This window comes from Macrobrachium nipponense, chromosome 6 (assembly GCF_015104395.2).
Source record: "Macrobrachium nipponense isolate FS-2020 chromosome 6, ASM1510439v2, whole genome shotgun sequence".
NCBI lineage: Eukaryota > Metazoa > Arthropoda > Malacostraca > Decapoda > Palaemonidae > Macrobrachium > Macrobrachium nipponense.
The window spans coordinates 20,847,150-20,863,611 of NC_061108.1; the positions used below are offsets into that span (position 1 = coordinate 20,847,150).

Here is a 16,462-nt window from a genome sequence, read left to right on the forward strand (position 1 = left end):
CCACACCAGGTTAGTCTGTGATTACTGTTCGTCGCCAGCGCTCTATTGATATTCTTTCCTCATATACCAAGTGCTTATTGTCAAAGTCTCACATCCAAGAATTTGTCCTGGAAACTTTCCTCAACACATTAATTTACATACCATAGGGTTCAGGCATTCAAAGTTAATGTTTTTGGCTCTCTCTCTCTCTCTCTCTCTCTCTCTCTCTCTCTCTCTCTCTCTCTCTCTCCTGAGAGCCTGGAGAGTTCCACCTGGTATCGAATGGAACGTTTATTCTACGCAGTATATCTCTATTAAATAGAGCTTCCCTTCAATTGTGGGTCATTATTTTGATAACACGTTCATCCAACGAAGTAGTCTGCTCAATCTAGGATGGATCCCACGAGATAAATATAACATTTTCCCCTTTATTCATTACTTCTTCGCTATAGCTCGGTTATGCTTAAGAACTTAAGTACAGGACTCTCTCTCTCTCTCTCTCTCTCTCTCTCTCTCTCCTTACCCGAAAAGTGTAAGGACGGCTGCCTCCTGATATAATCCAATATGATCTATATCCAGCAAAGTCCCTTCGACACGGTCACCATCCTCGAGTGTCTGGCCTCGATCGTCTACTGAACCTGAAAAAAAAATATTGGATATAAATAACTGAAGTCGTCTTCCTGGAAAAGAGATAAACGCTTAAGATTAATGTGTGATTGATAACAAGTGATGAATATATTAGTCGCGGGCGCAGAGGCAAGAATTTTCGATTTGATTTCATTTATAAAATGAACTATGGATTTGGCATTAAATAATTTAATAATTTACTACAACTTTCATACCGATGCCAGAAAGACTTTCACAGTTTCAAAGTCGCAATGCGACATCGGCACAGTCCAACAAAATATGGATGCTGGTGCTTTGCAAAATGATACAATGTTAATTTTATTTTGAGGGTAACACTTCATTCAGTACCTAATCTTAAGAAAGGACAGAACGGTTTGAGAACGTTGCCTTAAAATCCACTGGGCGTCTGGTGACCCAAACATTAAGTTATAAACATGGTAGTCAGGTGACTGTAGTGGTAATAGCCAAGGCATGGGGTTGAGAACGTCATCCCCAAATACTATGTTAAAACTATAGTTTTCCCCACATTAACCCCAAGTTAATATTTACCAACAACCATACTATCCAAGCGTTGTTAAATCATAAAGATAAACTACCTTCAGACCTTTTGTCTGGCATCACCTATATTTACAAGTGTGACGCCTGTAGCGCCACCTATATTGGCCAGTCAAAACGGTCGGTCCGGACAAGATCTTCCGAACATTATGGCATTTCTCCTCGTACTGGTTGCTTGCTGGCCAAGCCAACCAGATCACCGATTTTACAGCACATAGAGGAATGTAATACAGGTAGAAGATTGGAAAATTTTAGTGTGCTTGGTACTTTTAGAGAAGAGTCATTATTGTGAATCTCTGAGTCAATAGAAATATTTTTAAGGAAACCAGATCTTAACCTTGGACAATTCATCTTATCCCTTGCTTTTAATATAAATCATTCAGTCATTCATTTGTAGTGTAAACTTTCCATCTCTGTCTTTCCCACCATTGTTTTTAATATACGGTTGTAATTTATTTTAAAGATCTTATATAATTTATTTTTTTAGTATGCTGGTGCAATTTATTTTAAAGATTTTAACCATTATCTTATTGTTGCTACTTTTACTCAGCTTTGTCAGCCAATAATTACAAAATCTTGTAACTACCATTAAAATACTACAATGTCTCTTTTAGGCTTGAAAATGTTGTTATGAAGAAACAACGAAACGCGTCGCAATAAAAATGTGGTGTCTCTTAACCTACGCTCTTCTTTTCTTACTGAGATTTTTTTTATATATATATATCTATATATACATAGATATATATATATATATATATATATATATACATATATATGTATATATAGATATAATATATATATATAAATATATATATATATATAATATATATATATCTATAATCATATATACATATATATATATATATATATATATATATATATATATATATATATATCTATTATATAGATAATATATATATATATATATATATGTCCTTCACCCTAAATATTCATTATAAAGAGAAACTTGATCGTACTTCTGCAATGCCTCTATTTCATCCATCGGTGTCCATCGCAGTTCGAGCGGCAGTTGTTTCTAGTTCGCAAAGTATTCTAACGGTGCACGGTAGATCATCCACTAGTGCCTGAAAGAAATGTAATCTGTATAAATATGAAAAAAAAACTCTTTAGAAATTTAACATTAACCGTACTAAGTGTATATGGATGTATATACTTACGGGCAAAGCAAACACAGACGGGCAAAGACATTGTCAAAAATTCACTGGCTTTTGGAGGTCTTAATTTTTCTGATGTTTCTCTTTATCCTTAAATTCAGTCTTACAGTTTACTTCAGACATATTCAAAGCAATAAGAACGATGATGTCATTGAGAGCTTATGAAGTAAACAAGTGAAGGTCTAGAAGAGCATTTAACGAAAAGAGGAAAAGATGATAGAAAAATAGATTTACAGGTCACGATAAGCAGGTGCTAAGTAACTATGAATATCATTATTTATAGATTGACAACTCCCCAAGCCAGAAATTTGCCTTCCTATATCTTCTACTAAGATATTTACACCTCAGTGATATTTATGTTAAAAATTAAAGGTTACTTATGACCACAGAAACCCTGGTACATCCCGTGTCATATTAATTAACAAGAGTAACATAAGACATTATGCCATAAATCTATATAAAAATGTAGAACTTGCGAACGGAACGACGTGACGTGAAGTGATTGGATAGAAATTTTATGACCTAAGTTATTGGCGAATTCCCAAAGAAACAGGCCTCACGAGACTGGTAATATAAGTTTTATAATAGTTTGTCACTATGTAATGAAAAACTAACCCTTCTGAACGCAAACCTTATTTTTTCAGGCGATAGACCGGTCATATGATAGCAGCTGGCCATTTAAAAGTGAGGAAATGATGGGAAAGTGTGGGGCTTTCATTACCTACTTATAAACCAGTTTTATTAAAGTTAAGTATATCTTAGTTTTACCGACCACTGAGCTGATTACAGCTCTCCTAGGGCTGGCCCGAAGGGGACTAGATATTTTTTTACCAGACCACTGAGCTGATTAACAGCTCTCCTAGGGCTGGCCCGAAGGATTAGATATTTTTACGTGGCTAGGAACCAATTGGTCACCTAGCAACGGGACCTACAGCCTACTGGGGGATCCGAACCACACTATATCGAGAAATGAATTTTTATCACCAGAAATAAATTCCTCTGATTCCGCTTTGGCAGAGCCGGGAATCGAACTTCGGACCAACGGATTGGCAGCCGAGCGCTAAAATCACTCGTCCAGCGAGGAATTATACCAGTCTGGAATAGTACATATATCGTTTACAATACTTTTGAGCTTACACCTTTAAAACAGAGAGAGAGAGAGAGAGAGAGAGAGAGAGTTTTCACTTTTAACCAGGCAAAAAACATATTTTCATTTTACAGTAGAATACTTATTTTCGTGCTAGATATTATTTGATTTTTCCGTTTGTAATTCACAGAAATCGCGATTTCAAAGAGTTTTTTTCAGTGCTGCGGGATCTATTGAAGAACCCACAACTTTCATCAAATACTTGGAATGAAAGTCTCAGATGAAAGAGACTTCAGTAACATGAGCTCTTGAGATTTAGAAGTTTCATGCTACTATAGTTCTTTTATTATTGTAAAATTCAACGCTATGAATGTGTCTGACATTTGTATAGTTAGAAATAAAGCGGCTGCAACAACGATATTAGAAATAATAGTAGTAAAAATAGCAATAAACTTCTCATCTTTTCCTTCAACTGTCAACTTTCTTAAACTTAGAGAAGATCTTACGACTTACAGTATTACTTCCACCCAGAAGTTGGGAGTCACACCTGCCTTTCACTTTGCTTGTTTGCCTTTAGAATTTTTTGCGGAAGTCTGAAAAAGAGAATGCCATGGGTCTTTTCCAGACAATGTCGAGTACTTGGATAATTGGGGACTTTGATTCCATGCCTCCGGGAAGCGTATCCCCTTGTTCTTCTTAATTAAGGAACTTGGTGGATTCTATCTTCCGAGAATCTCCTCGCCTTTAATTGTCAAGATGATGCGCCATTAATTCTTGTATCCATCTATTGAGTCTTTTGTTAATATATTATCGCTATCATTTTTCCATTCTCAGCGAGATGGCGTCTCCTCCCCTTTCTTATAATTGCCACTTTGATCATTTCTCCGTTAAGCTCAAGGGAGGGAGGAGTTACTTCTCATACTAGGAGGTCTGGTGACGACCTCAGGCCGCTTCCTCCAAGCATCTGGGAATTCTTTGAAGGCCACATAGTTTCCTGACTTCTGTCAATTTTCTACTATTCTTCCTCGTGGGGTTAAGCTCCTTACTACTCTTATTGTTCCTTTCGTCGAGCGTGGTCTAGTAGACATAATAGGATCCCTGTCCCATTGGTCGTAGCACACACACACACACACACACACACACACACACACACACACACACACACATATATATATATATATATATATTATATATAACATATATATATCTCTCTCTCTCTTTTTACTTTCCGCAAGTAGTCATTAAAGAGTTTATGTATATAAGATGCACAAATACATGTGTGTATGTATGTCTTTTGTACGTAAGTAAAGATTTATGAATAAAAATATCTCTTTCATGCTTACTAGAATATAAATGACCGCTTTTTACTTGAATTATTTCTGGAATTATGTAATCAACCGTTAGAGATAAAAATATATATTTAATTACATGAGGCCCCTCTACCGTTGATTAAGAACGAGGAAGCACCGGTAATTGAATCAAATGAAATAAACAAATAGAAAGACCAATTCCACTGTTAAACGGAACAAAAATGTTCCGATGTTAATGGAATTTTCATTTTTTCCTCTCAGTGATTTTCGTTTCTGATTTTCCACCGAACTGTATCGCCGTTTTTCAAACTGCATTTACACGATAGCACGATAAGAGCAGACACGAATCCTCCATGAAACACGGAGAATGGTATATCTCACTCTCAGCAACAGAATGTCAGTGCGAGAATCAGCACGGATATTTTATGGTGGAGGAAAGTGTAGCTACGTCACAAAAAAAAAAAAAAAACTCTCGCAACAATTTTTTTAAAATATTGTAATGGTAATCCCTTGCAGTAAAGAATAATCCACTTAGCGGACACTGAGCCCGGCTCGGCAGTATCCTTTTTTTTATGCTCTACGGTTACGGCGTTTATTTCAGGCAACAGCTGGTTTTAGTATGTTGCCCATGACGTTTTAAATTGAATTACTTCGATATCCATTTTGGAGCATATCTCAGATTAGTGTGTAGGAATCTGGCTGTTCTCATGGACCGTACGAGTATTTTATGGCTTCAGTATTTATTTTTATTTTCATACTATAAATTTGTACCTACATCTATTGTGATTTTTTGACCTCTCGAATCAAGAATCCATAAAGATATTGAACAATAAAATAAATAAACCAATGAATAATAATATTCGTATACACACAAACACACACACACACACACACACACACACACACACATATATATATATATATATATATATATATATATATATATATATATATATAGAGATATATAGCGAATACCACAGGAAAATAGTCAGAAATTCAAGCGCTTTCGTCTTTACTAAGATATTGTAAAGGAACGAATGAAATACAATTGGAGAGAACGTTATCAGGTAAACAACAGATCAAAAATACCAGATGGTTAATTGTCAAAAGGGTAAAAGTTAATGAGATAATCCAGGATTATCGGATATCACACAGTCACAAACCAAAACATAGATTTAACCCTAACAGAAACTACAAAGTATCCGTACAGTCCAAAACATGTAAAAACTGAATATATTAATTTTGTTGCTTATATTTATCTACAACTTTTTTCATTACGAAGGCATTATTTGACTTGATGAAACAAGATTCAATGATATTCCTTTTAACTGTGTCATTACATGGGATTAAGGCTCTTGCTTGACTCCAGTTAATAGGATGGTCTAAATCTCTCATATGTACGAATAATGCATTCGATATTTGCCCAGTTCTCACAGAATATTGGTGCTGTTTGAGACGTTGTGAAAGAGATTTACCGGTCTGTCCGAAATAGACTTTATCCACATTTTTGCAAGGAATTTCATATATGCAGCCTGGAAGATCTTGAGGAGAATTTTTTATTACTAAACTCTTGACATTAATATTACTGAAAACAACATTTATGTTAAAAAGCTTTAAAATTCTACGAATATCTAAAAACCTTTCATCATAGGGTAATTTTAAAATATTATGCTTACTAAATTCAAGTTTGTCATTATTTAAATAAAATGTTTTTCTAGCTCTTTTCCATGCCACATCTACAAATGTCCTTGGGTATTTAAGTTTCAATGCAATATCATAAATAGTTTTAATCTCAGCGTCAATAAACTGCAGGCTACAGACACGTAAAGCCCTTAAGAACATCCCAGAAAAAACAGAGAATTTAACATTTTGATGGTGATGGGAGTAGTAATGAACAAAAGAGGCAATGTTAGTTGATTTCCAAAAGACTGAAAAGGTGAAATTTCTATCATTTCTATGGACAGTTACATCAAGAAAATTCAAATTACATTTTCTTTCTTCCTGTACAGTAAATTTTATAGAAGGGACCAAATTATTGAGATTGTTAAGGAATTCCTGGAGATTTTCGTGAACTGGCCAAATACAGAAAATATCATCCACATACCTAAACCATATAACTTTTTGGGCAAAATTCTTGGTAAGAGTTTTGTCTCAAAAAATTCCATGTAAATATTGCTAAGGACAGGAGATAAGGGATTACCCATAGCCATGCCAAACTTTTGTACAAAAAATTCCCCATTAAAACAAAATTTACTATCTTTGATATATAGCCTTATAAGACTAATGAGGTTTGCTACTGTTAAGGGAATATCATGACGTTCTAATTCATCCTCCAAATATTCATGTAAATCATCTACGGGCACTTTTGTAAATAAAGAGACAACATCAAAACTAACCATATAAAATCAAAATTCAAATTTAAACTATTCAATTTGTTTATAAAATAACACTGTTTTTAACATTCATGTTAGAAATGTTTCCTACCAAGGTAGGGAGGCGCATTGCGGTGTAAACTGTTTAATTAAATGGTCCAAGCCCTTCAGAATGGATTTAATTTGTTTATTAAAATGGGAGTTCACTGTCTGTGTAGGATCAGACCTCAGTTTCGTATAAGTATTAGTATCATTTAGCAATGCCATTATTTTAGTTACATAGTCACTTTTATTCATTATTACCACAGCATTAGATTTATCTGCTTTTGTCACTTTGATTACAGCTCTCCTAGGGCTGGCCCGAAGGATTAGATATTTTTTTTTACCAGACCACTGAGCTGATTAACAGCTCTCCTAGGGCTGGCCCGAAGGATTACATATTTTTACGTTGCTAGGAACCAATTGGTCACCTAGCAACGGGACCTGCAGCCTACTGGGGGATCCGAACCACACTATATCGAGAAATGAATTTCTATCACCAGAAATAAATTCCTCTGATTCCGCTTTGGCAGAGCCGGGAATCGAAGTTCGGACCACCGGACTGGCAGCCGAGCGCGAAAATCACTCGTCCAGCGAGGAATTATACCAGTCTGGGATAGTACATATCTCGTTTACAATACTTTTGAGCTTACACCTTTAAAACAGAGAGAGAGAGAGAGAGAGAGAGAGTTTCACTTTTAACCAGGCCAGGCAAAAAACATATATATATATATATATATATATATATATAATATATATATATATATATATATATATACTCTATCATAGACTACTTGAAAAGAATACCGACTACCGGTGACGGGTCCATCAAGGTCGGGTCCCAAACGGAAATAGCGCTTTAATAACAAACGCTCACATAACTTTTTTTCTTGTTTACTCAAGTTTTGTTTTTATTATATTTGGTTACCAAAAAAAGGAAAGCCCTTTGTCACTTTTTTCTAATATATGCCATTTAAATATCATTTTGTTATTAAAGCTTAGGGTAAAAAAAAAAATCTTGACTTTTTTCTTTTACTGTAATTTTAATACATGAATCAGTGCAATTATTACATAAAGATGCAATATTTTTTTTATATAAGAAGGATATAAATATGATACCAAAATATGGAAAAAAAAATATCAATAACGAGAAAAGAAAAACAAATAATCGTGGATATGGCAGGGCTTGATAAATTTTACGTAGTATTTTATTTCCGAGATATAAGGAGAAATAAATCAGTGCGCAAATGCTATGAAAAGAAAAGAAAGCATCTAAATTCCTATTTTCAGTTACCCATTAATCTTCATTTGATAGGTTTTCTCGTCGTCTTGTTTTTGGTAAAGAAGAATCAATCATTTCTAAAAGCTTAGCCAAGTAATTTCCACAATATTTTTCTCGGCTCACCGAATTTCTCAAACAAATGGAGTGCACTATGAACAAAGAACACCATGTCAAGTGTAGGGACACAAAGGCCATCACGATTCGATAACCAGCAATAAAAGCAACCTTTTGTTGATACAATGGATCAGAAAATCGTGGTGGCCTTTCTGTTCCTACACTTGGCATAGTGTTCATTGTTCATAGTGCATTCCATTTGTTTGAGAAATTAAGTGAGCCGAGAAAATATTGTGGAAATTACGTTGCTAAGCTTTTAGAAATGATTTATTCTTCTTTGGCACAAAAAAACAAGAGCTTATCAATCTCTTAAAAATATTTTGTTCAAGGCAAATGTCTTGAACAATTCCGATCGAGAGATTGAACTAGGTTGCTTAAGACGACGAGAAAACCTATCAAATGAAGATTAAGGTAGCTGAAAAATAAGGAATTTAGATGCTTTCTTTTCTTTTCATAGCATTTGTGCACCGATTTATTCCTCCTTATATCTCGGAACTAAAATACTACGTAAATTTATCAAGCCCTGCCATATCCACGATTATTTGTTTTTCTTTTCTTGTTATTGATATTTTTTCCATATATTGTATCATATTTTTATCCTTCTTATATAAAAAGATATTGAATCTTTATTTAATAACTGTAGTGATTTCATGTATTAAAATTCGAGTAAAAGTAAAAATCTAGATTTTTTTTACCCTAAGCTTTGATAACAAAATAACATTTAAATGATGTTTAATCGAAAACAGTGATAAAATACTTACTTTTTTTGGAAATCAAATATAATATAAAAAAAAAACTTAAATAAACAACAACAAAAAGTTAATGTAAGAGCGTTTGTTAAAGCGCGCTCTATTCCCGTTTGGGACCCGACCTTGATGACGCGAGCACCGGAGTCGGTAGTCCTATTTTCAAGTAGACAATACTTGGAGGTAGTAATTTCATGGTTTTGGCTACGCCTGGACAGTAATGTAAGTGTACTAGATGTACTAGGATACTTTTGAGTTTCACCCTTCTGAAAAGGGGAGTACGACCCAGTTTCACGTGCATGTTTGAACTCCTCTCCTGGTTTTTCTAATGCGATGCCTGCAGGGGATATTGATTGAATAAATGTTGCATGGTCAGTGGACCGAGCTGTTTTTGACAAGGGTTTGACATGTCTATCGTCAACCTGAAAGAGGTAAGAATGAAAAGCTGTGTACAACAGGCACAGCCTGCAAGTGCTTACTTGTGTGTGTGTAAACATTCTGCTTCCATTCAACGATGCTCAGGTGACCCAAGGACTTGATGTTATGTTTCAGCTACGGTCTTATCGAGGACAATATTGACTCGTCTTTCGACAACATGAAAAGTTTTTGGGGCTGCTGTTTGTCAAACAAGGGTCCCAGGAACAGGTCCAGATGGTTTACACAATAGAATTTGACGTATAAAGATTGCCAGCGGTCTTTCAGATTCAGAGAATACATTTATAGGTCCTAATAGGTTTACACTTGCATAGAAGTGTTACAAGAGTTGTGTAATCTGTTTGCTAGAGATCTTTATTTCTTGTTGAAGAAATGGTCATGTTGATCACGCAACTCAACCTGTTAGGTAGAGGTGTAGTTGTATAGCGTTTCATCTTTTAAGGACGAGGTTTCGGTATAGATGCACTTAAAGTAATGGCATTATTTATGCGATAACTATGCTCCCCTCCGCTCGTATTTACCAACTATGATATGTACGATATCTGGCTCAGAAGTTGATTTTATCGTACTGCATTTTCCATGACCACCGTTAGATGATTCCAAGTACACATAAATGAGCAAATTCAGACAACACAACACGCACACACACACAAAGGGATCCCTAGCAGTGCATAGATATGTACCTCTGTCCGCTGTGCTAGTTTGCTAGTTAGCCCGGCTATGCTCATAGACTAGCTTCTTGGATATTCTAGACTAGTGGTTCTTAACCTTTTTCAGTGGCAGTACCCCTTAGAAAATTTTCTCGTAACCCCATCCATTGTAAATACAGTACAAACATGAAAAGGATATGTATTATAAACCTTACTTAGAAATTATTCGATGTATTCGATTACTGAACAAAGGTACTTTTTTTTTGTATTTCAAACGAAAAGTGTTAATTAGTAGGATATAGTGAATGCACAATATAACAGTAGTTACGAGTAATGCTACATAGACATACTGCACACATACAGATTTTTAGTGGCTGTCATACCCCCAGGATTAAGGTTTCGTACCCACAGGCACCCTAGGTTAAGAACCATTGTTCAAGACATTAAAGGTTTATGTCAGACAAACCATATCTTGACAGTTCTCCCTTTCTTTCGCGCCACATTTTCAGATGCCTGGAACAAAGTTCAGTGCTCATTCTCTATCTTGTCGAAGACGTCACAATTCTTTCACGATGACGCCATAAGGTGTCTACAGTCTCGAGTGGTCGATTACCTTGTAGCTACGTCTTCAGAATGACAGTGTCGTTACCATTCACGCTTATGGATATCATACTTAATGCAGTGATATGAATGACATTATATTTAGTTAATGTTGTAATGCTGCTCATAAGGGGTACCATGTTACCATGTACACCATACAAATGTGTAATATAGTATTTTGTTTATATTCAAACTGGCCCAAGTACTAATTTCTTTTATGTGTAAACAGAAATATTTGGAATAAGTCACCCCAAACCATTTGCAGACCAAACCTCCGTATGCTGCCTTTGTGGTATATATATATATATATATATATATATATATATATATATATATATATATATATATATATATATATAATGTATAATGTACTGGTCAATGATGAATGTAAAACTTTCTGATTTAAACCAGTGAAGAAAAAGTAAACTATTCTTTTCATCAGTATTTAGTTGATAATTACAGTTGATGTGATGCAAGACAAGATTTCTTTATTGAGCATATAAATAGCTTCAAGATACCAAACTTTTAAACTTAATTATTGTTTATCGTGAACCTCGCCATGGGTGAACTCACCCGTATTTTCATCGACATCTCTTAATTTAAAGACAAATTAAAGAAAATAAAATAAATACCTTACTCTATTTTAAATTCCCGTTTGTTTAATTTCCTCCGAGGGGAAATTAATTACGCGGACATTCATTAAATCTTCTTTAAGCAGTAACTTGACTAGATTCATTCAGATAAAAGAGTTTCTTCTTCACGCGGGCAAACACGTTTATGCATATTTTAAAAATTAACTTATGATTATTAATAATTATAGAAAAAGACGAACTCCACAAGACGGCTACAAGAAATCGATCTGCGCATGCTCATGAAAACCTTTTCCCTAATTTTCCTATATACATATAAAACACAATACTGTCAAAGGAAGTTTGAATTGTATGATTTTGTAACTTAAAACATGCAAGCGTACCTGCATAGGGTTCAGCAGGCGTTCTGTTCATTATGTATTATATTTATGATGTTTAGCTGTATGAATGTCATATGTGTTAAAATAGATTCATCTATATATGTGTATTTAGGGAATAATTGTACCCAGTAGTACCATTCATTAATGCGTCGTACACAAATGCTAAAGGCCGTTTCATGTACCTACAGGTTAATTTGTTTGTTTGGTAAAACGTGATATGGTTTAATTTTATTGAAATATAGCCGCAGATCATTACTTTGTATTTATCTAGTTTAAAATTTGTTTAGAAATTAAACAAACACGCAAATAATTGCATATAATATAATCCAATAATATATATATGATACTATATATATATATATATAATATATATATCATATATATATAATATAGAATATATATAATATATAAATTAATTATAATTAATAGATATGTATCAGATATATATGTTTTATTTTTTTGACCACAAAAACGCTTGCCACTTCCCTCACTTTGTTGCGGACTACTCCGCCAGGTGCAAGAACCCGTGCTGGCATATAGCCAAACCAATGTAAAATAGCAACAACTTATTTTTGGTTTAATCATGACATAATCACTTGAAATAATTACTGCTTAGAAGTGAATGGCCCCTGAAGTACAAAATAAAGAGTTTTAACCTTCCTATAATTACGAGAAACTATTTTCCTTGTAAATCCACACTGTGTTGAGATGAGAAAACATCTGCTGAGATATATCGATTTGGATAAAAATATATTAAAACTGGGGAATTTTCTTTGTTAAGACAATCGTGTTAACTATATATACGTATGAAATAGACAGCAATCGCCGTGTTTGATTCAGGAAATACCGAATCCAATAATATCGTTAAGATTATTGTTGTTGTTATTGTTATTATTATTTTTTTCAAAATATTTCTATAGTAGCTATTTTTCCCATTTTGCTTACTCGGGGAATAAGCCTACAAGCTACTCCGTTGTTATTGTTGGTCTTATGGGGGCGGTAGGAAAGCCCTATGGAAGAGCCTAAAAAGGTCAGAAAAAGGTGTTTCGCATTTATGATTTATTTATTAGAATGAAATGTAAAAATAAATAATATGCATGTTAAGCAGTACAGAAAATTATTTTTAATAAAATATAGCATATTTATTTTCATTTTCGTTGGTGAAAGAAAAGCTCTATTTGACCATAGATTTTAGCAAGTTTTAATTTTATTTGGTGTACAGAATTTAGGCTATGTTTCTGTTCATTTATTTCATGTTGCCACTTATGACTGAGAATATGTGAACGTGTTTAATTTGTGTCCTTTTTATTTGATCCTCGTTGTCAGTATAATTAGTACTAAGTATGAGTATTAATTACAAAGACCACTTCACATTAAGTTAGGAATATGTTTACAACTTATGCGTGAAGGGGAAATCTAGCACAGGTCTCGAGTAAGCTGGAGGTCTCATCACGCCTTGTTATATATCTCATTTATGTTAGTATTATCTAAATCCTCAATATTATTATTTTGTCATTATTTTTCAAGTGCCCAGTTGCGTCCATTCGCCCCCCACCCCACTATCCGTTAGTGCACCAGATATGGATGAGCAAGCAGAATAGCGGAATCGCTGGAAGAGTGAGTGTGTGGGCCGTATGTGAGCGCACGCGCTCAGAAGAGATAACCTAATTAGTTCAATGCACGTCAAAGAGTGATTCCCTTACTGCTAATGAGGCATGTGTGGCAACTGGGAAAAGTTTCATTTGTTCATTTATATATGTACTGGTTTGTTTGTGCTTTACCGCGGAGATTTACGTCTTATTTATCCAATATGAGGATGGAGGTAGCAGGAACTGCTTGATCTTATATTCAAGTTACTCCCCTTCAAAGAAATTGTTTATTTCTTGAAAATTTGTGCTATCACTGAAGGAAAATGGCTCTCTCTCTCTCTCTCTCTCTCTCTCTCTCTCTCTCTCCGGGCGAGTGAAAGAGAATTCTCTCGGCAACATAATTGCCTCCATCAAGGGTAACAACATTGCTCGAATTTTGTATGAAAATGCCTGATTGAGGTCGTGTTCTTTCGTTAATAACGATAACTGAATTCTTGAACCGCCTGTGTGTGAGTATTTATACAAATGAAAGCACATTCAAAAGCGCAAACTGTATTTAAAGTACATTAATAACAAGCAAATAGCCTTAATTTTTTTAATTTTAAAAAAAAGGTTTATCGTTAGTATGTATGCCGGAACCATGTAACTTTTTTTTATAAATAGATCAAATGGCCATCTATGCTGTTATTTCTATACACTTTCTATACTTAATTGTTTTTTTAACAGGCACTGTATCTTAAACTTTTGCATTTGGCTCAAATTTCCTTCGAAAGACTGAAAAGAAGTTATTCACACGTTACTTACTCCATCCATCAGATGGCGCGCCGCTCGTCTTCCCTTCCGTTTGTTGAAAACAGCGTTCAAGTCGATGGGGAAGGTGCCCAGCGATCCCAAAATCAAGATCTTGAAAAGGACTAACAGGAGAAGTAGGGAACCAGTCAAGTCCAGAGAGATCGAGTTGTCGGGAAGAGAAACGAAGGCGTAAGTGACCAGTGAACTGACGAGCGGAAGGACGACCGTCAGAATGATCAGCAGGGGAGGGATCACCGCCGACTTCGTTAGCTTCTGGAAGAGCCTCGGCGCCTTCATGTCTTCTGGCGAGTGTTTTTTTCTATTCTTGCTTTATGGATAGACACTGATCAGCAGTGTTCCCGAATTTTTCACTGACGTTTTATGTTAAATACAGTATCTCAGTTTTACGCTCTTTTTATGTCTGTTGAGTATTACTCTGGCCTATGTCAGTATCCATTAAAAGGGTATCTCGTAGTTGCACGCTGTCACGTTGAAATGGTGACGGATTGCTCGAGCTGCCATTATTATATGTCCTTGAAAAGTGCCGAAATAGGGGCGGGGGTGGTGACTGGGTCATGGTCCAAAGAAGGTTGGCCTTAGGGGCGGGGCTACGGCCGTTCCAGAAAATTTCGGCCACTGGCGTCTGGGTGCAGCAGTGGATGGTATGAAGGGCGGTAGGGGTAACGATGTGCCGTCAGCTTTCATTGAAATAATTTATAAATTGCATTTCAAAGATTTTTCCAAAAAACGTACTTAAGGAGTTTGCCAGATGTTAATTAAACTTTTCAAAAGGACCATATGATAATGGTCTAATGGTCGTGTATGAAATGCTTCCGAAAATACAAGAGCGGAGCGAAAAAACCTAAAGAATTGCCAGATGTTAATTAAACTTTTCAAAAGGACCATATGATAATGGTCTAATGGTCGTGTATGAAATGCTTCCGAAAATACAAGAGCGGAGCGAAAAAACCTAAAGAAACCCAAAGTTGTCGTCGTTATCAAGCAGCAAGATTTATCCGGAAAAAAAATAGTAGTCATCATGATGGATTGTGCCCTATGCCCTTCAGTGGTTAAATGTTTAGCTTACGGTCATTTTAACTCCGGGATTTTAACTAGTAAAGTTACTTCCATGAGACTAAGTGTATAACACCCTTGGTTTGATCTCCAACCCCGCTCCCACCCCCCTCCCTCTGGCTGTTGCTTTTAGTATATGTGCAACTTTTATTACATTACTTATTCCAAGATAAGAATTAGCCACCGGAATTTAGTTTTAAACATTTTATATAATGGTTTTTTTTATAGAGAAGTAAAGGACCATCTTTCATAAATGCAAGTCAGTTGACCGAAAATTATCGATTTTATATGTATACAGTATTTCTGATATTTTTTATATCCTCAGAAATAACTTGGAAATACCCTTACCCCCAGCATGCAGAATATAAATGTGAAAACGTATATTAAATGAAGCTATTACTCTGTCATGATGAATTTACAAGGGTTTGAAACTTGTAGCCCTGAAATCCTCGTGACTGAAACTAATTCGCTAGCTTATTACTACAGAGCTGCATTGTGTAATCATTTAACTTGTGGACAAAGCCGTTGTTACGGTAGTTCCTTTTAACTACGATCGTCAAGTATACTTGCATGTCCTACACTCGCTCCTCAAGAGAGCAAGAGTTCGGGGTGAGATCCCTCATAAAATGGCTGATCGGATGTCGTTCCTAAATATGAGCAATAGAGATCACGCTCACTTCATGCAGGCGCCATACGCTCCAGTTGCAGACGAACGAATTAACCTCGTTTGGGTCTGTTTTGGCCTCATTTTTCACTCGTTCCTCCCTTTGTCATATCGGAAGAGCGCACCATCATTTTCCAATCTCCTGTTGCTCCTTTCTCCCCGGAGTATCTCATGGGCGCGCCATTAAGAAATCATTAGGGTCAGAGGCGCGTTCAATCGTGTGAGCAGACGAGGAGAAAACGGTCGTGGAGCTTTGTGTAGGAAAACGTTGATGTTTGGATAGTTGGCTTTGCAGATGCTACAGAGTTTTGGTAACGGTTATATCAACACTCATTAGGTAATTACAGTTAACTAGTCATTTGTGTTACTAACAGGATTTAAAATTATTTTCTCACCAGCGTT

At 35.4% G+C, this 16,462-nt stretch overlaps 1 protein-coding gene across 1 annotated transcript; it reads right to left on the reverse strand.

The window, feature by feature from the left end:
* Positions 1-498: 498 nt before the first annotated feature.
* LOC135216202 (uncharacterized) lies at positions 499-14,619 on the reverse strand. The gene is made up of 4 exons (XM_064251340.1): positions 14,335-14,619; positions 2,187-2,246; positions 1,006-1,012; positions 499-617 (listed from the first exon to the last, which is right to left on the reverse strand). The coding sequence occupies exons 1-4, from the start codon at positions 14,617-14,619 to the stop codon at positions 499-501; spliced, it is 471 nt and encodes a 156-aa protein (XP_064107410.1).
* Positions 14,620-16,462: the final 1,843 nt, after the last annotated feature.